Source organism: Pongo abelii, chromosome 12 (assembly GCF_028885655.2).
Source record: "Pongo abelii isolate AG06213 chromosome 12, NHGRI_mPonAbe1-v2.0_pri, whole genome shotgun sequence".
In the NCBI taxonomy this organism is placed as follows: Eukaryota; Metazoa; Chordata; class Mammalia; order Primates; family Hominidae; genus Pongo; species Pongo abelii.
This window is the reverse complement of record NC_071997.2, coordinates 22109362-22134962: the sequence shown is the minus strand read 5'-3', so window position 1 is coordinate 22134962 and position 25601 is coordinate 22109362. Positions and strand designations below refer to the sequence as shown.

Below are 25601 nucleotides of genomic sequence, written 5' to 3'. Positions count from 1 at the left end.
TGAGAGTAGTCTATTTCATCTTATTTAAAACTAATGGTTAACCCAAGTTAAGCAGTTAATGTTGCCTAACCAGTCTTGTTTACAAATGTAGTGAAGTACATTCTCTCACACATACTAAAGTAAATTTTATAAATTAAATATGCATATTTTTAAGCAAGATATGAAATGTTATTAATCTAACAAATACATTAACACAAACCAGGAACTGAGTTCCCATAAATATCACAATTCAGTTTACAAAAACATCCTATTTTCTCACAGCTAAAAACAGCAAAGCTAATACATCTAATCTTATTATTACAAATATTTTAAATAATTACACAGATTACAAATTTAACATAAAATATTAATACTTTAGGTTTGATTAACTATATTTACACATATTTCCTTGACAGTTCGCTGCTCCAGAGCGTTCTCCATGAAGTAATGTAAGTCTTCTCAACAATGGCTCGATTGGGTGATGTGACTAGTTTAGAATATGGGGGTCAAGTATGGTGCTTAAAAGTTTGAGCTTGAAATAGGGACACAAATTCTACCCGAATGATTTTCACCAAGTCTTTCTTATAATCCCGATGGCTCCATGCCTTTCACCCAGAAATTGGCTTTGCATTCTCTCTCCCCATCCAATGCTCTTTAACCTCTTTTAATGTTTTAAGGGTGACTTTGGCAGATACAATTTTGCCCTCAATCCCAGGTTCTTGAATTTTCTGTTAATATCTGTCTCACTAGCAGCAGTTCTACTGTCATGTGAGTGATATGCTATGGACTCTGGTAGCCTTTTCATAATTTTCTTGCTCTTCACTGGCCACAAATGTGTGGGACTGACAACTTCACTAAATAAATGAACTAAAATAAAGAATGACTTTTGAATGACTCGAAGGAGGACATATCATCTATTTGACACAGATAATTCAAAATACATTTAGTATTTTGCTTCAACATGATTCACTTTGAGACTGAGGCAGTTACTTCCATACACCCAAATTTATCTAACGATACATAAGGACATCAATAAATTGTTGTTAGTTGAGACCCCGAATGCAAAATGTTATGAAGAAACTAGAAAATACATCTCTCCTCACTCTCACACCCACACAATCAGATGTCTCCAACTTGACAGTTAACTGCAATGTCACAAAGGCAGTTATATATTTCCTAGTGAGGAACATATTACTTTCTTACACCCTATAGCCAAGCTGTTGGTATAACCAAGTTATTGTTTCCTCCAAAGAAGTGAGATTGATGTTCTAACTCCTCTTACCTCCCCCAGAAGGAATTGTAGAATAATGTTGTTTATAACAATGTATTTTTAATTATTTGGGATATAAATATTTGTTAATATACATTTTATAAATATATATGTATATATACCTACATCAAAAAATCCAGCAAACAAAATTTTTAGGCAGAGAGTAAGTCATATATTCTTCCTTAAGGCAGATTGTCAAGGAGTGCAGCAAAGTTGGAAATATTTGCCTTACAAACAATGAAGCTGTAGTTTCTCAAACCATACTTATTCCATAAGAATAAAAAAGTCATGGCAGACATCAGATCCCATTTGAGTTTGTGCTGAGGTATCAATGCTGACATTAACAGATCTTCATTCATCCGTATGCTGCCATTTAAGGTACTATTGAGGAAAAAAAAAATGAAAGCAGAAAATAAGAACATCCCGTGAAAGCTTATTACACTCTGATTATCTTTGTAAAATCTCTTTCATTGATTGCAGCTAAAGTAACATGAACAAAGAAAAATGACCCCAATTCTGAAAGACAAATTAGTCGTCGGAGACAGTATTGGTTAATGTTACTGTTAAAAATAACCCATCAGTCAGTTCTAGACAACTGGTGAAGATAGAAGTAATGTTACCAGTTGCAAACTTAAAATCAGAAAGTAACATGTCCTTCCTTAAAAACAATTGTAAGTAAGTAAATATGTTTATTTTCAAAGTCAGGAAATATAGAACAGAAAACAAGTTACTTAGTACTATTGCACAGAAAGAACTCCTACTAACCATTTGGTATAGGCTTATATGGGCATTCTTTCTTACATAGAGAGGTTTAATTGACTCGCAGTTCCACATGGCTGGGGATGCCTCAGGAAACTTACAATCATGGCGGAAGGCAAAGGGAAAGCAAAGACCATCACATGATGGCAGGAAAGAGGGAGCCAGCAAGAGCAGGGAAAACTGCCTTATAAAACCATCAGATCTCATCAGAACTCATTCACTATCATAAGAACAGCAGGGGGAAACTACCCCATGATCCAGTCACCTCCTACCTGATCACTCCCTCAACGAATGGGGATTATAGAGATTACAATTCGAGATGAGATTTGGGTGTGGACACAGCTCAACCATAGCAAAGGGATGAGCAGGGAAATGAATTAAAAGTCTTCCTATAGGTCAAATATCCCAGTTTTTTCTCCCCACCCCCTTTTCAAATGTTTTTAATGAAGCATTTACTCCCAGGAAAAGTTAACAGAGCTCTTTTTGAAAGAGACAAAATTATCTGTTTGGGAATTGTGATTCTTAGGATAAACATTGGCACTCTACTCTTCCCGGCACTCTACTCTTTCCACTCAGCTTATAGTTCTATCTCCATCCTCTCACCCTAAAGGTAAGCATTTTATATGTATTCAGCCTCTCTGATCTTCCTTCAGTGCACAGGAAAAACTCCTATGGTTAAAAAATAACCAATCAGCTGGTTCTAGACAACTGGTGAAGACAGCAGTAATGTTACCAGTTGCAAACTTAAAATCAGAAAGTAACATGTCCTTAAAAACAATTGTAGGTAAGTAAGTATGTTTATTTTCAAAATCAGGAAATATAGAACAGAAAAAAGTTAAGTTACTTAGTACTATTGCACAGAAAGAACTCCTATTAACCATTTGGTATATAGGCTTATATGGGCATTCTTTCTTACATAGAGGTTTAATTGTGGCTAAAACAGAGAATCCACAATTTTGACTCATGTTACTTCTTCAGTGAATTTTTTAAAACTTTCAAACATTCTTAAGCGCCACTTTAATCAATCTTCCTGTCTGTTCTTGATTCTGCTTGTAAATGCCCGTTGTCTACTATGTCAAAACAAATTGTTAAAAAGGTTAAAAGTGTTAAAGGTTAGTCAAGTGAGACTCACTGCTATAGTTTGGATGTCTGTCCCTCACAATGCTCATACTGAAATTTTATCCTCAATGTTTTGTGGGGCCTAGTCATGAAAGGTTTGGTGTGACCCTTGCAGGAATGAGTGAGTTCTCACTCTATTAGTTTCTGTGAGAGCTGGTTGTTAAAAGAGCCTGGTACCTCCCTCCTCGCTCTTTTGCTTCCTCTCTCACCATGTGATCTCTGTGCACACTGGCTCCTCTGCTTGCCGTCATGATTGGAAGCAGTCTGAGGCTCTCACCAAAAGCAGATGCTGGTGTCATGCTTCTTGTACAGCCTGCAGAACCAAGAGCTAAATAAAACTCTTTATTTAATAAGTTACTCAGTCTTGGGTATTCTTTTATAGCAACACAAAACAGACTAAGACACTCACATATACAAAAGAAGAAGAAACCACAGCAATTTCCTAGAAAAATTAACCCAGAAGCATGGCTTACTTCATATATGAAGTTGACTAAGATCTTGAAATAACAGGATACAGCACACTTTTAAGTTCAATATGCATTACTAACATTCTATCTCTTTCTTGTGTCTAGATAATCGATAAAACACGAAAGAAAGTCCTGATTTGTAGTGTTTGTCAACTTCTGTGATGTAAGTACTTCCAGCCCTGGAGATTTCAAATGATCCTTGTGACATTTTTGAACACAGAATTGGGAAGAAATGCACAGAAGTACATCATTATATTGTATTCACTATATAGAAAGAATAGGAGTAAATAACTTCAACATCATCAATAAAATGTAGTAAAATGATTAAGAAGTAATGAATATCTTTGTTTCTAATGTATTTTATTTCATTTTAAGTGTATGTAATATAATGTTTAATAATGACCACATTTAACAACTGGCACAAACAATTTCTGATAATTTAACAATGAGCTTTTGTGAACAGTTACAAGCCAGTTTCCCGACACGACTTCACATTAGGGATTTCGCTCTTGCTGGTAGCTCTTTCAGAACTATTCTCTTACCACCACTTTGAATACCTTGTTTAACTCTTATTTCCTCTTTATTTTTTTCATTTTAACTGTTTATTAACCATCCCATTGATTGATAGATGTCAGCTTTTTTAAAATTTATTTTTAATTAACAAAAATTATATTAGCAAAACCCATTACTTTTGCATCAACCTAATAAATATTTATGATGTTTTTATATATGTATCCATTGTGGAACAGCTAAATAAAGCTAATTAACATATACATTACCTCACGTACTTATTTGTGATGAAAACACTTAAAATCTACTTTCTTAGCCATTTTCAAGTGTACAATATATTGTTACTAACACTAGTCACCATGTTGTACAACAGATCTCTTGAACTTATTTCTTCTATCTAACTGAAATATAGTATCTTTTGATCAATATCTTCCCAATCCCCCCAACGTCCACCTTTTCGCCAACCCTGATAACCACCATTCCGCCTTCTAGTTCTATGAGTTGGTCATTTTTAGATTCCATGTATATGTAAGATAATGCAGTACCGACTTGTCTTTCTGTGCCTGGCTTATATCACTTAGCATAACATCCTCTAGGTTCATTCATGTTGTCATAAATGACAGAATTTCCTTCTTTTAAGAAATAATAATAATCTATTGTATATATAATATACACCATATTTTCTTTATCCATTTATCCATTTAGGGATGCTTAGTTAACTTTTATATCTTGGCTTTTGGGAATAATGTTGCAATGAATATAGGAACACTGATTTTATTTCCCTTGGATACATATCCAGTAGTAGGATTGCTGCATCATACGGTAGTTCTAGTTTTAATTTTTGGAGGAATCTCCATACAATTCCATCTCATAATGAAGCCCATTCTGATCACATTATTTAACACTGCAGCATATCCCCATCCCTTCCCTTGCACACTCCTACTTGCTGTGCTCATTATCTCTATAGTTTCTCACCTCAAATATATTATGCCATTTCAGTTATTTGTTCATTTATTCATTAGTTTAAGTTTATTTATATTTTAACTCCCCATTTAAAATATAAGCTCAATAAAAAAAGAAATCCTTGTCCTTTTCAGTACTGTGGCTAAAACAGAGATTCCACAATTTCGACTCATGTTACTTCTTCAGTGAATTTTTTAAAACTTTCAAACATTCTTAAGTGCCACTTTAATCAATCTTCCTGTCTGTTCTTGATTTTGCTTGTAAATGCCCATTGTTTACTATGTCAAAACAAATTGTTGAAAAGGTTAAAAATTCAAATCATTTTTTATGAACTTGATTAAGAAAAAATATAGATTATAGATTATTTGATTAAATTCACCTAAATTGTTCTTTAGGAGACTTTATGTGAAACAACTCTGAGTGTGTCAATATAATCTGCATTTTCAGATACCAGTTAAAATTAATATAATTATAATCATGGCTGTTAAAATCTTGTCATCAGATTTATTATCCAAACACAAATAAACTGATTATTCTTTGTACAGAACTGCTCTTATCAAAGTTCCTAATGGCTTGACTGGATGCAGTCAGAGCCCATAAATGTCCATTCATGACTCAACCAGGTACTGCGTTTGAATCTGGAGCTAATACACTTTTGGGTAAAAACATTACAGTGTGAGTGAGTGGTAGTGTTACATGAATCCTATATTCTGTTCATTAAGAAAGCAGTTTTTAAATCTATAAATGTTAATCATTAAACATTTACTTTAGAGCTTAATGCACTTCAGTTGGAAAGAAACACCTAGTTAGTTCACAAACAACCTGAAATATCTTTAGGACACTAAAAGTAAATATAGTCAGATAATTACACTTACCATTAACTTCAGCAGTATACACTTAAAAGAGATCATTTATTTATTTTAACTAAAAGATTGTATTTATTTTCTTTTTTAAAATGTACAATTCAGTGGTTTTCAGTTCTGAAACAATCATTACTACCTAATTTCAGAATATTTACATCTACCCTGAAACAAACTTCATGCCCATTAGTACTTCCAGGTAGGCTTGATACCTGGGTGATGAAATAATCTGTACAACAAACCCCCATGACATAAGATTACCTGTGTAACAAACCTGCACATGTACCCTTGAACTTAAAAGTTAAAAAGAAATAGTGAGTCCCCATGCTTTTCTTCCCCTAGTCCCTTGCAAGTGTTAATTTACTTTCAGCCTCTATTGATTTGCCTATTTTGGAAATTTCATATAAATTGAATCTTTTGTGTCTGACTTCTTTCATTTAGCATAATGTTTTCAAGATTCATCCACAATGCAGTGTGTATGAGTACCCACTCCCCAAACTTTTAACTGTTATATAGAGATACAATTCATATATTAGACAATACGCACCTTTAAAGTGTAGAATTTAATGGCTTTTAGTATATTCACAAAGTTGACTATCTTCCACCAAAATAAACTTTAGAGCATTTTCATTGTCCCCAAAAGAACCACTGCTCTTCTTAGCCCTAATCCTATAATCCTCCATCCCTCTTACTCCTCCCCACTAGTCCTAGATATCTATTCATGTACTTTTTGTCTCTACAGATTTGCCTATTCTGAACTATCATATTACAGAATTATATAATATATTGTCTTTCGGGACTGGCTTCTTTCACTTAGCATGTTTTCAAGGTTCATCTATTTTATAACAGATATCAATGTTTCCTTCTTTTTTATTACAAAATAGTACTCCATTTCCTGGATATATCACATTCCATTAATTCATCAGCTGACAGGTGAATTTGGGTTGTTTTCACCTTTTGGCTATTATGAATAATGATGCCATAAGCATTCATGTACAAGTTTTTATGTAGTTATATGTTTTTATTTCCCTTGGATGTATACTTAAATTATGAAGTTTCTGGGTCATATGGTAAATATATGTTTAACCATTTGATGAACTGATAAACCATGCCAAACAGCGTGGTACTGTTATAAAAATAGACACATAGATCAATGGAACAGAATAGAGAAGACAGAAATAAAGCCACATATTTACAGCCAGCTCATCTTTGACAAAGTTGACACGAACATATATCAGATAAAGGACACCTCAATAAATGATGCTGGGAATACTGGAATGCCATATGCAGAAGAAAAACTGAACCCGTCTCTTACCATACACAAAAAATCAACTCAAGATGGATTAAAGACCTAAACATAAGACCCAAAAGTAAAAATACTCGAAGAAAAGCTGACAAAAACTCTTCTGGAGATCCCTTTAGGCAAAGAATTTATGACTAAGACCTTGAAAGCACAGGCAGCAAAAACAAAAATAAACAAATGGGACTTAATTAAATGAAAAAGCTTCTTGCACAGCAAAATAAATCAGTAGAGTGAACAAACAACCTGCAGAATGGGAAAAAATATTTACAAACTATGCTTCCACCAGTGGACTAATATCGAGAATACACAAGGAACTCAACAGCAGCAGCAACAACAACAACAACAACAACAAATAATAATCCCATCAAAAAGTGGGCAAAAGACATGAATAGGTATTTTTCAAAAGAAAACATACAAATGGCCAACAGGTATATGAAGAAATGCTCAACATTACTAATCATTAAATAAATGCCAATTTAAACCACAATGAGATATCATCCTATACCAGTCAGAAAGGCTACTATTAAAAAGTAAAAAAAAAAAAAAAAAAAAAAAAAAATAACGGATGTTGGCAAGGATACAGAGAAAAGGGAACTCATACATTTTTGGTGGTAATCTAAGTAAGTGAAACCTCAAACAGTATGGAGGTTTCTCAAAGAACTAAAAATAGAACTACCGTTCAATTCAGCAATTCTACTACTGGGTATCTACTCAAAGGAAAACAAATCAATATATCAAAATGATATGTGCACTCATATGTTTATAACAGCACTGTTCACAATAGCAGATACCGAATCAACCTAAGTGTCCATTGGTGGATGATTGGATAAAGAAAATGGGGTATAAATACACAAGGAATATACTCAGCCATAAAAAGAATGAAATCATATCTTTTACAAAAATATGGATGAAACTGGGGGTCATTATCTTAAGTAAAACAAGTCAGACACAAAAAAACAAATATTCCATTTCTCGCTCATAAGTAGGAGCTAAAATATGTGTTTACATAAACATACAGAGTGGAATGATAGACAAAGAAGACTCAGAAGAGTGAGGGGGTGGCAGAGGGGGTAGATAAGAGAAACCACTTAATGGGTACAATGTAAAAAAGAAGTATACTTTTTTGTACTTTCCCATGATTCTTGATAACTTTTGTTTCATTGATTATTTGCCTTGCCACTACTCATTTTGTCCTTTTTCAAAATTTGTAAAACTTAATATTGAATAATAAGAGACTCATCGAATTTTCTCTCAACTTGAGTTTCCTTTGCAAATAACAAATGAATGCCCCCAAGTAGAAGAAACAGCCATTTGAGAGTCATAGCAACGTGGGTATGCTCGGTGTGTTTGAAGAACAGCAAAAGGCCGGCATGGCTGCAGCCAAGGGAGCAAGGGGAGATATGCAGATGAAAATGCAGGAGGGTAGCTGAACAAATCATATAGGACCCTGGAGGCCAAAGGAAGAACTTTGCTTGTTATTCTAGGTGAAAAGCAGCAGAGCCTTCAAGAAGCCTTGCTGGTTTCTGCCTGTTTTTTTTATCTGTCTAATGTCTGTCATGAGTAGAGCAGAACTCTACTGCCCTTTCACTCTGGCTCCCAGCAGATTGTTGAAACTGCTTCTTGTGGTATGTCACGGATGTTTTGAAGTTGGTTCGTTGCTGGGATGTAAACTGAGTAATACACATTGTGTGTGCATGTTCATGTCTGGTTTTGACCAACATGTGGATTCTCAGTGCTAGCATGGTTCCCACCAAATAGTAGGTGCTCATAAAATGAATAAGGGTGGTGAAAAGCTCAGGCTCCTACAACAAAATGCCACAGACTGTGTGGCTTAAACAACAGGGCAAGATAGAGGAGGGGTTACTCTTGATTGGTTACTTTGCTTATCAAAGACATACTCCCTGCTAAGCCATTTGTTATCTTGAAGAAATGGCTAGTCCAGGAGAAGCAGCCTGTCCCCAGCCAGAAACATTTTATAAGATGTCAAAATATCATAATATACTGATAACAAAAATAAAAACAATATATCCCCTATTCTCTAATAATTTTGGCATACTCAATATATTTTTATGCATATAGATGTAGTCATACAAATATGTGTATATATGCTTATAAGTATGTGTGTACATTTATATATACATGTATTTAATCAGTGATATTACAGCATATATATTGATTTGCAACTTGTTTTATCACATAACAAATTGAAAACATTTTTATGCTGTTTTTTCTATTTCCTTTAAAAAGCTTCATGTTTTATTTTATATATAAATGTTTTCCTTTAAAAAGCTTCATGTTTTATTTTATATATATATATACACACACATGTACATATATACACATACACATATATACCTGTATGTGTTTAAGCAACATCCTATTGATATTTATGTTTTTCTGGATGTTTTTCTAAGATATGCCTGTGCATTTCTACTTGGATATCTGTAGTGCAAATTTGTAAAAGTAGAACTGCAAATACATAAAAATGATTTGCATTTAGATAGTGACAGATTGTTCTACAAAAGATTGTTCCAGTTTTCCAGGTTTATTGTTGAAATCTTCATTAATGATAAGAATGAACTCTTGTGGTTATAAACCACTGGGCGAGATAAAGAAATACAGAGAAATCTTGAAGTAGGAAGTGTAACTTTTCCAGTTATGCCACATGCTCAGCCAGAAGTGAAGAAAATGACACTTTGTCATCTTTCCGCTTTCTCAGGAACAAATTTCAGTTTAGAAATTTACTAAACTTGGGGGTTATTCCAAGATGGCTGAATAGGAATGGCTCCGGTCTGCAGCTCTCAGCGTGATAGACACAGAAGGCGGGTGATTTCTGCATTTCCAACTGAGGTACCTGGTTCATCTCATTGGGACTGCTTGGACAGTGGGTGTAGCCCACAGAGGGTGAGCTTGAAGCAGGGTGGGGCATCGCCTCACCCGGGAAGTGCAAGGGGTCGGGGGATTTCCCTTTACTAGCCAAGGGAAGCTGTGACAGACTACCTGGAAAAATGGGACACTGCCCGCCCAAATAATGTGCTTTGCCCAAGGTCTTAGCAACTGGCAGACGAGGTGATTCTCTCCCGTGCCTGGTGCAGTGGGTCCCATGCCCATGGAGCCTTGCACACTGCTAGCACAGCCGTCTGAGATTGATCTGCAAGGTGGCAGCCTGGCTGCGGGTGGGGCATCTGCCATTGTTGAGGCTTGAGTAGGTAAACAAAGTGGCTGCAAAGCTCGAACTGGGCGGAGCCCACTGCAGCTCAACAAGGCCTAATGCCTCTAGACTCCACCTCTGTCGGCAGGGCATAGCTGAACAAAAGGCAGCAGACAACTTCTGCAGACTTAGACGTCCCGGTCTGACAGCTCTGAAGAGAGCATTGGTTTTCTCAGCAAGGCATTTGAGCTCTGAGAATGGACATACTGCTTCCTCAACTGGGTCCCTGACACCTGTGTAGCCTAACTGGGAAACACCTCCCAGTAGGGGCTGACAGACGCCTCATATAGGTGGCTGACCCTCTGGGACGAAGCTTCCAAAGTAAGGATCAGGCAGCAATATTTGCTGTTCTGCAATATTTGCTGTTCTGCAGCCTCTGCTGGTGATACCTAGGCAAACATGGTCTGGGGTGGAACTCCAGCAAACTCCAACAGACCTGCAGCTGTGGGACCTGACTGTTAGGAGGAAAACTAACAAACAGAAAGGAATAGCATCAACATGAACAAAAAGGTCATCTACACCAAAAAGCCCATTTGTAGGTCACACACATCAAAGACCAAAGGTAGATAAAACCACAAAGACGGGGAGAAACCAGAGCAGAAAAGCTGAAAAGTCTAAAAATCAGAGCACCTCTTCTCCTCCAAAGGAGCCCAGCTCCTCCCCAGCAATGGAAAAAAGCTGGACGGAGAATGACTTTGACGAGTTGACAGAAGTAGGCTTCAGAAGGTTGGTAATAACAAACTTCTCTGAGCTAAAGGAGGATGTTCGAATCCATCACAAGGAAGTTAAAAACCTTGAAAAAAGATGAGATGAATGACTAACGAGAATAAACAGTGTAGATAAGACCTTAAGTGACCTGATGGAGATGAAAACCATGGCACAAGAACTTTGTGATGCATGCACAAGCTTCAGTAGCCGGTTCGATCAAGTGGAAGAAAGGGTATCAGTGATTGAAGATCAAATTAACGAAATAAAGCGAGAAGACAAGGTTAGAGAAAAAAAGAGTAAAAAGAAATGAGCAAAGCCTCCAAAAAATATGGGACTACGTGAACAGACCAAATCTACATTTGATTGGTGTACCTGAAAGTGACAGGGAGAATGGAACGAAGTTAGAAAACATTCTTCAGGATATTATCCAGGAGAATTTCCCCAATCTAGCAAGGCAGGCCAACATTCAAATTCAGGAAATACAGAGAACACCACAAAGATACTCCTTGAGAAGAACAACCCCAAGACACATAATTGTCAGATTCACCAAGGATGAAGTGAAGGAAAAAATGTTAAGGGCAGCCAGAGAGAAAGGTCGAGTTACTCACAAAGGGAAGCCCATCAGAGTAAGAGCAGATCTCTCAGCAGAATACAAGCCAGAAGAGAGTGGGGGCCAATATTCAGCATTCTTAAAGAAAAGAATTTTCAACCCAGAATTTCACATCCAGCCAAACTAAGCTTCATAAATGAAGAAGAAATAAAATCCTTTACAGACAAGCAAATGCTGAGAGATTTTGTCACCACCGGGCCTGCCTTACAAGAGCTCCTGAAGGAAGCACTGAACATGGAAAGAAACAACCAGTACCAACTACTGCAAAAACATGCCAAATTGTAAAGACCACAGATGCTATGAAGAAACTGCATCAATTAACAGGCAAAATAACCAGCAAACATCATAATGACAGGATCAAATTCACACATAACAATATTAACCTTAAATGTAAATGGGCTAAAAGTCCCAATTAAAAGACACAGACTGGCAAATTGGACAGAGTCAAGACCCATCACTGTGCTGTATACAGGAGACCCATCTCAAGTGCAAAGACGCACATAGACTCAAAATAAAAGAATGGAGGAAGATCAACCAAGCAAACAGAGAGCAAAAAAAAGCAGGGGTTGCCATCCTAGTCTCTGATAAAACAGACTTTAAACCAACAAAAATCAAAAGAGACAAAGAAGGTCATTACATAATGGTAAAGGGATCAATTCAACAGGAAGAGTTAACTATCCTAAATATACATGTATCCAATACAGGCTCCTGTATTGGGATTCATAAAGCAGATTCATAAAGCAAGTCCTTAGAGACCTACAAAGAGACTTAGACTCCCACACAATAATAATGGGAGAATTTAACACCCCATTGTCAATATTAGACAGATCAATGAGACAGAAGGTCAATAAGGATATCCAGGACCTGAACTCAGCTCTGCACCAAGCAGACCTAGTATACGTCTACAGAACTCTCCACCCCAAATCAACAGAATATACATTCTTCTCAGCAACACATCGCACTTATTCTAAAACCGACCGCATAATTGGAAGGAAGGCACTCCTCAGCAAATGTGAAAGAACAGAAATTATAACAAACTGTCTTTCAGATCACAGTGCCATCAAATTAGAACTGAGGATTAAGAAACTCACTCAAAACTGCACAACTGCACGGAAACTGAACAATCTGCTCCTGAATGACTACTGGGTAAATAACGAAATGAAAGCAGAAATTAAAATGTTCTTTGAAACCAATGAGAACAAAGACATAACGTGCCAGAATCTCTGGGACACATTTAAAACAGTGCGTAAGAGGGAACTTTATAGCACTAAATGCCCACAAGAGAAAGCAGGAAAGATCTAAAATCGACACACTGACATCACAATTAAAAGAACTAAAGAAGTAAGAGCAAACAAATTCAAAAGCTAGCAGAAGGCAAGAAATAACTAAAATCGGAGCAGAGCTGAAAGAGATAGAGACACAAAAACCCTTAAAAAAATCAATGAATCCAGGAACTGGTTTTTTGAAAAGTTCAACAAAATTGATAGACTGCTAGTAAGACTAATAAAGAAGAAAGAGAGAAGAATCAAATATACCAAATAAAAAATGATAAAGGGGATATCACCACTGATCCCACAGAAACACAAACTACCATCAGAGGATACTATAAACACCTCTACACAAATAAACTAGGAAATCTAGAAGAAATGCATAAATTCATGGACACACGCACTCTCCCAAGACTAAACCAGGAAGAAGTTGAGTCTCTGAATAGACCAATAACAGGCTCTGAGATTGAGGGAATAATTAATAGCCTACCAACCCAAAGAAGTCCAGTACCAGACAGACTCACAGCCAAATTCTAACAGAGGTACACAAAAAGGAGATGATACCATTCCTTCTGAAACTATTCCAGTCAATATGAAAAGAGGGAATCCTCCCTAACTCATTTATAGGAGACCAACATTATCCTGATACCAAAGTCTGGCAGAGACACAACAAAAAAAGGGAAATTTAGACCAATATCTGTGATGAACATTGATGTGAATATCCTCAATAAAATACTGGCAAACTGAATCCAGCAGCACATCAAAAAGCTTATCCATCATGATCAAGTTGGCTTCATCCCTGGGATGCAAGGCCGGTTCAACATACGCAAATTAATAAATGCAATCCATCACATAAACAGAACCAACGACAAAAACCACATGATTATCTTAATAGATGCAGAAAAGGCCTTTGACAAAATTCTACAGCCCTTCATGCTAAAAACTCTCAATAAACTAGGTAGGTATTGATGGAACGTATCTCATAATAATAAGAGCTATTTATGACAAACCCACAGCCAATATCATACTGGACAAAAACTGGAAGCATTCCCTTTGAAAACCAGCACAAGACAAGGATGCCCTCTCTCACCACTCCTATTCAACATAGTGTTGGAAGTCCTGGCCAGGACAATCAGGCAAGAGAAAGAAAAAAATGGTATTCAATTGGGAAAAGAGGAAGTCAAACTGTCCCTGTTTGCAGATGGACATGCCTGTATATTTAGAAAACCCCATCGTCTCAGCCCAAAATCTCCTTAAGCTGAAAAGCAACTTCAGCAAAGTTTCAGGATACAAAATCAATGTGCAAAGATCACAAGCATTCCTATACACCATTAACAGACAAACAGAGAACCAAATAATAAGTGAACTCCCATTTATAATTGCTAAAAGGAGAATAAAATATCTAGGAATCCAACTTACAAGGGATGTGAAGGACCTCTTCAAGGAGAACTACAAATCACTGCTCAACGAAATAAAAGAGGACACAAACAAATGGAAGAACATTCCATGCTCATGGATAGGAAGAATCAATATCATGAAAATGGCCATACTGCCTAGGGTAATTTACAGATTCAATGCCATCCCCATCAAGCTACCAATGGCTTTCTTCACAGAATTGGAAAAAACTACTTTAACGATCACATGGAACCAAAAAAGAGCTAACACTGCCAAGACAATCCTAAGCCAAAAGAACAAAGCTGGAGGCATCACGCTACCTGACTTCAAACTATACTACAAGGCTACAATAACCAAAACAGCATGCTACAGGTACCAAAACAGAGATATAGGCCAATGGAACAGAACAGAGGCCTCAAAAATAATGCCACACATCTACAACCATCTGATCTCTGACAAACCTGACAAAAACAAGAAATGGGGAAAGGATTCCCTATTTAATAAATGGTATTGGGAAAACTGGCTAGCCATATGTAGAAAGCTGAAACTGTATCCCTTCCTTACACCTTATGCAAAAATTAATTCAAGATGGATTAAAGACTTAAATGCTAGACCTAAAACCATAAACACCCTAAAAGAAAACCTAGGCAATACCATTCAGGACATAGGCATGAGCAAGGACTTCATGACTAAAACACCAAAACCAATGGCAACAAAAGCCAAAATAGACAGATTGAATCTAATTAAACAAAAGAGCTTCTGCATGGCAAAAGAAACTACCATAAGAGTGAACAGGCAACCTACAGAATGGGAAAAAATTTTTGGAATCTACCTATCTGACAAAGGGCTAATATCCAGAATCTACAAAGAACACAAACAAATTTACAAGAAAAAAACAAACAACCCCATCAAAAAGTGGGCAAAGGATATGAACAGACACTTCTCAAAAGAAGACATCTACGCAGCCAACAGACACGTGAAAAAATGCTCATCACTACTGGTAATCAGATAAATGCAAATGAAAACCACAGTGAGATACCATCTCACGCCAGTTAGAATGGTGATCATTAAAAAGTTAGGAAACAACACATGCTGGAAAGCATGTGGAGAAATAGGAACGCTTTTACCCTGTTGGTGGGAGTGTAAATTAGTTCAACCATTGTGGAAGACAGTGTGGTGATTCCTCAAAGATCTGGAACCAGAATTACCATTTGATCCAGCCATCGCATTATTGGGTATATACCCAAAGGATTACAAATCATGCTACTATAAAGACACATGCACACGTATGTTTATTGTGGCACTATTCACAATAGCAAAGACTTGGAACCAACCCAAATGTCCATCAGTGATAGACTGGATTAAGAAAATGTGGCACATATACACCATGGAATACTATGCAGCCATAAAAAAGGATGAGTTCATGTCCTTTGCAGGGACATGGATGAAGCTGGAAACCATCATTCTCAGCAAACTATCGCAAGGACAGAAAACCAAACACCACTTGTTCTCACTCATAGATGGGAATTGAACACTGAGATCACTTGGCCACAGGGTGGGGAACATCACACACCAGGGCCTGTCTGGGGTCAGGGGCTGGGGGAGGGATAGCATTAGGAGAAATACCTAATGTAAATAATGGGTTGACGGGTGCAGCAAACCAACATGGCACATGTATACCTATGTATCAAACCTACACCTTGTGCGCATGTACCAAAAAACTGAAAGTATAATTAAAAAAAAAAAGAAAACTGTTTGTAAAGTTACCAGGGGGTCCACGTCCTGATGTTATTTTTTTCCTACTGCTGAATAAATGATTTCCTTCACCAAAAAAAGAAAGAAATGCACTAAATTTGTGCTATAATTTTCCATACAACCAGCAACATTTTTATCTTTGATCATTAAAGGTATCAAATGCAAACAATCTAACTGGATTTCTTCAATTCTTAGCTCTTAAAAAATAGTCCAGATATAATGTTCTTTATAGCCAAGTGTCAATGTACTTAAACTACATTAAGCCTCACTGAACTGAGATGCGCCTGACATCTAATATTTTTTATGTTTAAAGCAACACTCCATCTCAAAAGAAAAAAGAACTCACTCATGGAACCAAATACCACCTGTACCCCAATAACTTATGGAAAAAAATAAAAAGAAAATTAAAAAAGAAAATCTGAATGTAGATTTTTAATACCTTTCCTTTTAATAGGTGTTATATACCTGCAAATTTTGGGTTACTACCTTCTTTCAGACAAAATATTTAAAATTAATAGTACATGTTTATGTAATGACAAAGGGAAATTACATTATCACTTTTACTGGGAACACCAATCTCCAAGGAAGATGGCAAGACATTGTAATTGATGAATTCACTCTTTGGCTATATTTCTTAAATCTGGGGTGTTTAATTTTTGTTGAAAGTGTAATATACTGTATTAAATCTTAATTATCTAAATGACATGACGACCTTGGGGTAACAGCTAAAGATTCACTAGCCAATATTTCAAGATATGAGCAGCTTGTATAATGGTATTGAAGGGTAGACCACGAAGGATAAAGTATATAATAAATTATCTATTCAACCAAATGGATTGAAGTTATATAAAATGGCAATTCAATTGCAATATCAAAAAATTATTGCGAAGTGAGAATGTTTCCCTGACTGGCGTGGCTTACATTTTCTTCTTTTTATTTTTTCTGACAAGCTGTAATATGCTATTTAACACAACCTAATGGACCATATCAAATCAGCTCAAAGGGCATAGTATCAATTTTACTGGCTTTACCTGAAGTTCGGCCAAATCATAATAATCATATCAGATTCCAGCCTGTGAATACCTTTCTAACAGGATTTCTTCACTTCTGGCTAAGCATGTGGTATGACTGGAAAAGTTACTCTTCCTACTTCAAGATTTCTCTGTATTTTTTTTTATCTCACCCAGTGGTTTATAACCACAAGGGTTCACTCTTATAATCAATGAAGATTTTAGCAATAAACATGGAAAATTGGAACAATCTTTTGGAGAACAATCTGTCACTATCTAAATACAAATCATGTGTACCCTGGGGTCCAGCAATTCTACTTTTACTAATTTGCACTACAGATATTCAAGTAGAAATGCACAGGCATAGCTTAAAAAAAATCCAGAAAAACATAAATATCAATAGGATGTTGCTTAAACACATACAGGTATATATGCATATATATATATATATATATATATATATATAAACATGTAGCTTTTTAAAATGAATAGAAAAACAGCATAAAAATGTTTTCAATTTGTTATGTGATAAAACAAGTTGCAAATCAACATATATGCTATATCACTATGAAATATATGTATATGTAAATATATACACATACTTATAAGCATATATTGCACATATCTGTATGAGTACGTACACATATGCATAAAAATAAATGGAGTATACAAAAATTATTAGTAAGAGAATAGGGGATATATTTTTATTTTTGTTATCAGTATATCATGATATTTTGACATCTTAAAAAACCCTTCTGGTTGGGGACAGGCTGCCTCTCCTGGTCTAGCCATTTCTTAGAGATAACAAGTGGCTCAGCAGGGAGCATGTCTTTGATAAGCAAAGTAACCAATCAAGAGTAACCCCTCCTCTATCTTGCCCTGTTGTTTAAGCCACACAGTCTGTGGCATTTTGTTGTAGGAGCCTGAGCTTTTCACCACCCTCATTCATTTAATGAGCACCTACTATTTGGTGGGAACCATGCTAGCACTGGGAATCCACATGTTGGTCAAAAACAGACATAAACATGCACACACAATGTGTATTACTCAGTTTACATCCCAGCAACGAACCAACTTCAAAACATCCGTGACATACCACAAGAAGCAGTTTCAACAATCTGCTGGGAGCCAGAGTGAAAGGCCAGTAGAGTTCTGCTCTACTCATGACAGACATTACACAGATAAGAAAAAACAGGCAGAAACCAGCAAGACTTCTTGAAGGCTCTGCTGCTTTTCACCTAGAATAACAAAGTTCTTCCTTTGGCCTCCAGGGTCCTATATGATTTGTTCAGCTACCCTCCTGCATTTTCATCTGCATATCTCCCCTTGCTCCCTTGGCTGCAGCCATGCCGGCCTTTTGCTGTTCTTCAAACACACCGAGCATACCCACGTTGCTATGACTCTCAAATGGCTGTTTCTTCTACTTGGAGGCGTTCATTCCATCTGCAAAGGAAACTCGAGTTGAGAGATGATTTGATGAGTTTCTCATTCTTCAATATTAAGTTTTACGTGCTTTTTAAAGTCATATAGGATGATAATTGAATTTATAATAGAATGAGTTGGGTCTTTTTTTAGATTAGTCAATAAAATGAATTGTTTTTCAAAATTTTGTTTTTCTCATATCCAAAGGAAATTATATCCACATAGGATCATCCCAGCTGATATTTAGGATTCCTGAAGAGTGCCAATTGGCTTATTCTGATCATTTGAATCATGTGAATATCAAATCTGGCAATGTCTTGCTACAAAAATTAAAAAAAAGACCTTTGCAAAGTAACACTATGGCTTACATATTATCTTCTTTATCACAGGGAATAGTGAGACAGCTGAAAATTGTTTCAGCCTTATGACAAGGATAGGAGAATCACTTTATGGTTTCTAATTATACGAGCTAGAGCAGACATGTGAATTCTCCCTGAAAAATTTTTGTTTTTGTAGACTCTGCCTACATCTTTTAAACACATTTCCATTATGTTTGAGTAGTTAAGTGTACCTCATTTTGCATTTTATTTCCCATGATATTTACATGACAATGGCAAAGTAAGACACAATCAGAATAACATAGTGATGTCCCAAATATCAGTTAATTTTAAAGGCACAAGTTACTTTGTAATTAAAATAGGCAATAGCCTTGGTATTTAATTACTCCCTCTCAGCCCTTCTTCGTCCTGCTCTTACATTTGGCTAGAAGAGGACATTGACAATAGAGTGCAGGAGGAGAAAAAGTTCTGTACTACTCAGGTTGCTTCTGTGGCTGGATAGCAGTTTAACAGCAGCAGTGATACTTCGTCAACAGCCACGGCTCCTGTAGGGTGGCCCCTCACTCATGGGGCAGTTCTCACAGGTTCTGGCAACCACTTACCCTGCTTCCCCTCAGGCCTTGAAATGGTCAGGCTTCATACCCTCCTACTCCTCTGTGTTTCACCTTCTCTTGTTGGTTCCCTTACCCCTGCCTCCAGCTTTCTAACTAGTCCTTTCATGACTCATTCCATGACCCTGTGACAATGCCATTTCTTTGCTGTCCAGGACCATGGCTTATAGTATCATCTATCACGTGCTGTGTCCTACAAAAGCTTTAAAATAAAAATGGTCATGATGGCAGTCGATAGTTTTCCAACTGACCAGTCATTTCACATCATAAAGGTGAGATTCAGCTCATTTCCCCTTTCTTCCTAGTAGACTTGTCCCCCATGTTCTTCTGAGAGCTAGGGGGCTGACCATGGTCCGGCCAAGCCTCAGTCTATACCCCTCCCCTTTTCTCCTCAATATTGGTGGAACCTGTTATCTGTTGAGAGAAACCAGGCAGCTTGTCTCCTTGCTTGGATTCTTGAGCATATTGGGACCATCTATTTACTTAAAAAAAAAAATTCTTCAGAATAGGCAAATTTATAGTTACTTAAAACATAAATCTCCCTTTCCAATGGCATAAGTAGTATAGGAATATATTACTATTTCCTAAGATTCAAATGATATAAAGCATATGGAGTAGAATGCTCACAGGCCCTCTTTCTTACCTCCTAATACCACTTCAGTCCCAGCAACAACTGCACTTTGATAATTGACTAGGCCTCTTTCAGTCTCTGCCTATGCCCTGATGTGCATATCCATGTACTTACATTCGATAATTATTTTTGTTTTAACGTTAATAAAATAATATTACATGTATAATTATATGGCATACATATGTTGCATATAGGATATATGTTATATATGTTAACATAAAGGCACATCTTCATATGTTATATGTCATATACAAGTTATCATATAAAAGGCATGCTTATCTTTGTCTAGTCTATCTATAAATGCATTAGCACTCTTTCAAACCCTGTTGTTGTAATTTGCAAATTCTGCATAATAGTCCACAGAATTAATACATTTTTTCACTGTTGCAAATAATACTGTAATAAACAACTTTTTATTACAAGTTTAATTGTATTCTTTCTTCGGGATAGGACTCTGAGAGTGGATTTCTGAGTCAAAAAAATATGTTCCTTGAAAATTTGGGTAGTTACTGCCAAATTGTCATGCCCATTAGCAGTCACTCCCCATCCGTCCTACCTCCTCACACACACTTTCACCCCCAGCCTTAGATAACTGCTAATCTGCTTTCTGTCTCTCTAGGTTTGTCTAGTCAGGACATTTCATATGAATGGAATCATACAATATGTGGTCTTTTGTGACCAGCGTCTTTCACTTAGCCTAATGTTTCCGAGGTTCATGATGTTGTAGCATGTGTCTCTACTTCATTCCTTTTTATTGCAAAGTGATATTCCATTGTAGATATACCATGTTGTTTAACTATACATCAGTCCATGCATACTTGTACAGTTTCTACTTTTTGGCTATTATGAATAATGCTGCTATAACCTATGTACAAGTTTCTGTGTGAATATATATCTTTACTTCTTTAGGATATATAGGAGTGAAATTGTTGGGTCATAAACTAACTCTCATGTTTAACATTTTGAGGAACTTTGCCAAGAATATTCAACAAAAAATTGGCTGTAATTGTATTGGTGAATTTTCTGTAGTATCATGGAGTTTATAAGGCAAGGAAAGTTTTATGAAGATCATAAATATTTTCTCGACATGATTAATTGAGAGATACTATAATTTTGCTCAAAAGCTAAATTTAGAATTCTGAAAATATGTATAGATATTATAAAGAGAAATCTAGAAAAAAATAAAATATATGTTTTGGGCCAATTTTATTCACAGTTATGGCCAGGTTGGATGATTTTTACAAATATTTAGAGCTTAAGTTCCAAAGTGTTGTAGATCTTACAAGTCGTCACTTCAAATGTCTGTGTCTTACATTTAAAGAGATAAAGTCATTATCCTCCAAATATGACAGAATTGGAGATTAATCTTGGGTTTTTATATTGTTGAAACCTCGTATTTCATCATTAAGACCATATGTTTCATGGTGTGTATTTGTTTTTGTTATAGTAGGGGTTATCTGCTCAAAACTAATGTCTATCTATCTTTCTAATAGAAGAAAGAGGGTTTGGGGTGCACATAGATTTTTTAAAAATAAAGCTAGACCTGTTTAGGGTGGATAAAATAGTAGATATATTCAATTTTTATGATAATGTGTAATGATCTTGATTTAATATGGAAATTTTAGTTAATGCCCATGTAATAAATTATCTTCAATATACTACAGTTTCTATACGCTATTTATCAAGAACTTTAAAAAATTTTAATTTATTTATTCTTTTAGCAATTTATGCTATAAGGGTATTACTGTATTCATGGTTTACATAGAAACCACAACTCAGAATGGTAATTAAAATATTTAAAATATTTATTTAAAATAAAATGGTAAACAGCTGTAATTTTAATGCACATTTCATAATTCCATACCTAGATTTTTGTAGCACAGCTGCAAAATTTGGAGGATGTAAGAAAATGTACTTTGTAGATTAGTTGCCCGTAATAGTGACTTCCAGTGAACTCTGATGGCTTTGTGAGGATATTATTTAAAACTTATTATACTTCTACGGATTACCTAGCAAGAGCTTTGGTGAGTTCTGTAAGAGGTGATGCCTGTAAGAGATACCTGCTGGAATCACGGAATCCAATCCAGGGCTTCTCAAGGGGCTTATAAAGATAAGTTTCCTGTAATTGCAAACCTTATTTGAAGGGCTGTGAATTCTGCTAGATATGTAAATATCTAATATCTGCTATCTAATATCTGCTAGATAGATAAAGAAAATGCTTCAAATTAAAACTATTCCCTTCACTTTTGTGTCACAGATATAGTCATTCAATGATATTTTCCATAAAAGTGCTGACAATTACAATTGCAATTTTCAAGCAACAGCCCTTAAAAGCAACAATCATTCACCCAAATACTTTTCTATGAACACTATCAACAAAAGACATTAGAAGTAACGATTTCTAAGGGCCACAACACTGGTTTTATAAATTAAATATCTTCAGGACTGTTTCTGAGAACAGTAATCAATATTTTATTTTATTATTTTAAGTTATTTTCTATTCTTTTAACTCTCAACTTTCTCTGGTCTTCCTTCCTTCCTTCTTCTCTTCCTTCTTCCCTCCTTCCTTCCTCTTTTCCTTCCTTCCTATTTTATACTTATTTTTTCTTTTGCATTTATACTGCTAATTTTCTTGTGCTTGTAGCTTCTTGGGTTGTTTTTTTTTTGGTTCATATTTAAAAACAAGGCATTTGAAACTTGATGGGGACTTTGGTTTACATGAAGGAGGATTGATAATCAACAGGAATAACTAAAGAGAAGTAATCTCATTAGTCAGGGAAATTCTGTATGATTGAAACTGAATATCCTTGATCCAGGATACTAATGTCTCAATACTAGTTGAGCTAGTTCAACAAATAGTGTGTTCAGTTATTGTTGTGTATGCTGATCTCAGGAAGAAGAGAAGATAGGCACTGTGGTCAAGCCGTCCCCTAGAAACACCTCATCCTTAATAACTTTATGTTGGGAATTGCCAGACTCAAGGGATACAATTATAAAACTTGGACTTTGGTCTAAAATAAGCCCATACTGTTTTACCATTGTCAAGCCAAAACATTTTATTACTGGAAACAAGTTTATTCTCTAGTTTTTACTATTTCCACTAGTGGTACTACTGCTCTCCTTTTATCTCATGTTTAAACACTTGAAGTTATTCTCAGATCCTCTTATCTCCTCTTGTATCCAATTTAGTAATTTATTTTATGTCTTTTCCTCTTTTCCATTTGCTCTGGAGCCACCCTTTTACCGGACTTCTATAATGTTATTTTAATAAATGAATCATGTTTGCCATGAGTGTACCCATGCCTGAAGGAAGATAGTCCAAACACTCTGGTGCCAGGCAGAACCAAGTTTAAATCCTGGCTTTGCCCTTAAATGTCTACATTAAATAAGGAACTTACTTACCCTCTTTAAGTTATTATTTCTTTGTATAGTTGAGATAATCATAGTTCCTACCATGTATGGTTTGGAGGAATTTTAAATAAGAAAAGGAATGTAAAATGCTTCACACAGTACCTGCCACATAGTAGGTCCTAAATAGTAAAAAGTGTTAACTATTACTATTTCTAAATTGTATTACCTGTCAAGTTTTACATTATTATATTTAAGTCAACATTCTTAACATGTAAAATAAAAGCTATAGTTATTTATATCAAGTGTGTCTCCTTTACATAGCAAGAAGCCACTTCTAGATTCTTAATGACAAATCCATGGCTACTAGCATTTTGCTGTCTCTATTTTTCAAATTTTTTAAAAGACAAATTACAGTTGTATATAGTTATGGGGTAAAATGTGATCTTTTGATATATGTATACAATGTGCAATGATTAATTCAGGCTAAATTAACATCTCCATCACCTCACAGACATCATTTTTCATGAGAACATTTGAAATTTACTTTCTTAGTTTTGAAATTTGCAATATGTTGTTATTAGCCATCTGTTACCATGTTGTGCAATCAATCTCAAAAACCTGTAACTCCAGTCTAACTGGAACTTTGTATAACACCTTTCCATTCCTTTTTCTCCACAGCCTCTGATAACGACTATTTTACTTTGAGTTTGACATATTTATTTTAACATGTAAGTGAAATCATGTGGTATTTGCCTTTTTCTGCCTGGTTATTTTACTAAGCACAATATCCTCTAGGTTCATTTATGTTGTTGCAAATGATACGATTTTGCCCTATTTTTAAAGGCTGGATAATATTCCTCTCTGTGTGTGTGTGTGTGTGTGTGTGTGTGTAAATACACTACATTTTATTTTTCCATTCATCTGTTGATTCCATATCTTGACTATTGTGAATAATGCTGCAATGAACGTGGGAATGTAGCTACCTCTTTGACATGCTGATTTCAATTCCTTTGCATATATACCTAGATATAAGATTGCTGAGTCATATGGTAGTTCTATTTTTAGTTTCTCAAGAACTCACCTTAGTTTTCCTTAATAACGTTACTAACTCACATTTCCACCAACACTGTACAAGAGTTTCCCTTTTCTGCACATCCTCACCAATACTCATCTTTCATCTTTTTAATAACAGCTATACTAAAAGGAGTAAAGTGATATCTCATTATGGTTTTCATTGTATTTTCCTAGTGATTAGTGATATTCTATATAAAAATTCTCTAAAGTCTCTACCAAAGACTGTTGTTATTGATACATGAATTCAGGAAAGCTGCAGGATGCAAAAATTAATATATAAAAATTAGTATTATTTCTATACACTAACAATAAACTATTCCAAAAAAGAAATCAAGAAAAAAAATCCCATTGACAATAGCTATGGAAAAAAAGTACTTAGGATTAAACTTAGCCAAGGAGGTAAAAGGTCCATAAGCTTTTGGTAAAACAAATTGAAGATGACACAAATAAATGAAAAAAAATTCTGTGTTCACAGCTGGGAATAATTAATATTGTTAAAATCTCCGTACCACCCCCCAAAATCTATAGATTCAATTCAAAGTCCTTTGTCACACAAATGGAAAAAAAATTCTAAAATTCATATGGAACTGCAAATTGTCCTGAATAGCCAAGACAATTTTGAGAACAAAGTTGGAAGAATCAAACTACCTGATTTTAAAATATGTTACAAAGTTATAGTAATTAAAACAGTGTGGTATTGGCATAAAAACAGACACTACAATAAAACAGGATAGAAGGACCCAAAATAAACCTACATATTTGCAGTCAATAGATTTTTGTCAAGGCTGGCAAGAACACAATGGAAAGGATAAGTTTCTTCGATGCAATAAGTGGTGCTGGGAAAACCAGACATCCTCATGCAGAAGAATAAATTTGGACCTTTACCTCACACCACATACAGAAATAAACTCAAAATAGATAAAAGACCTAGACATAATAATGGAAACTGTCATTAGATTTGATCCCAAAAGCTTAGCCAATAAAAGA

General features: G+C 35.5%; 1 protein-coding gene across 1 annotated transcript in view; it reads right to left on the bottom strand.

Moving 5' to 3' along the window:
* Positions 1-1373: 1373 nt before the first annotated feature.
* Positions 1374-25601, bottom strand: part of LOC129057624 (uncharacterized) — a 40604-nt gene continuing 16376 nt past the window's right edge. Inside the window, exon 6 of the mRNA XM_054547800.2 lies at positions 1374-1630. Within this exon, the coding sequence (XP_054403775.1) occupies positions 1601-1630 (30 nt within the window). The 3' untranslated portion in view covers positions 1374-1600. The remainder of the gene's footprint in view (positions 1631-25601) is intronic.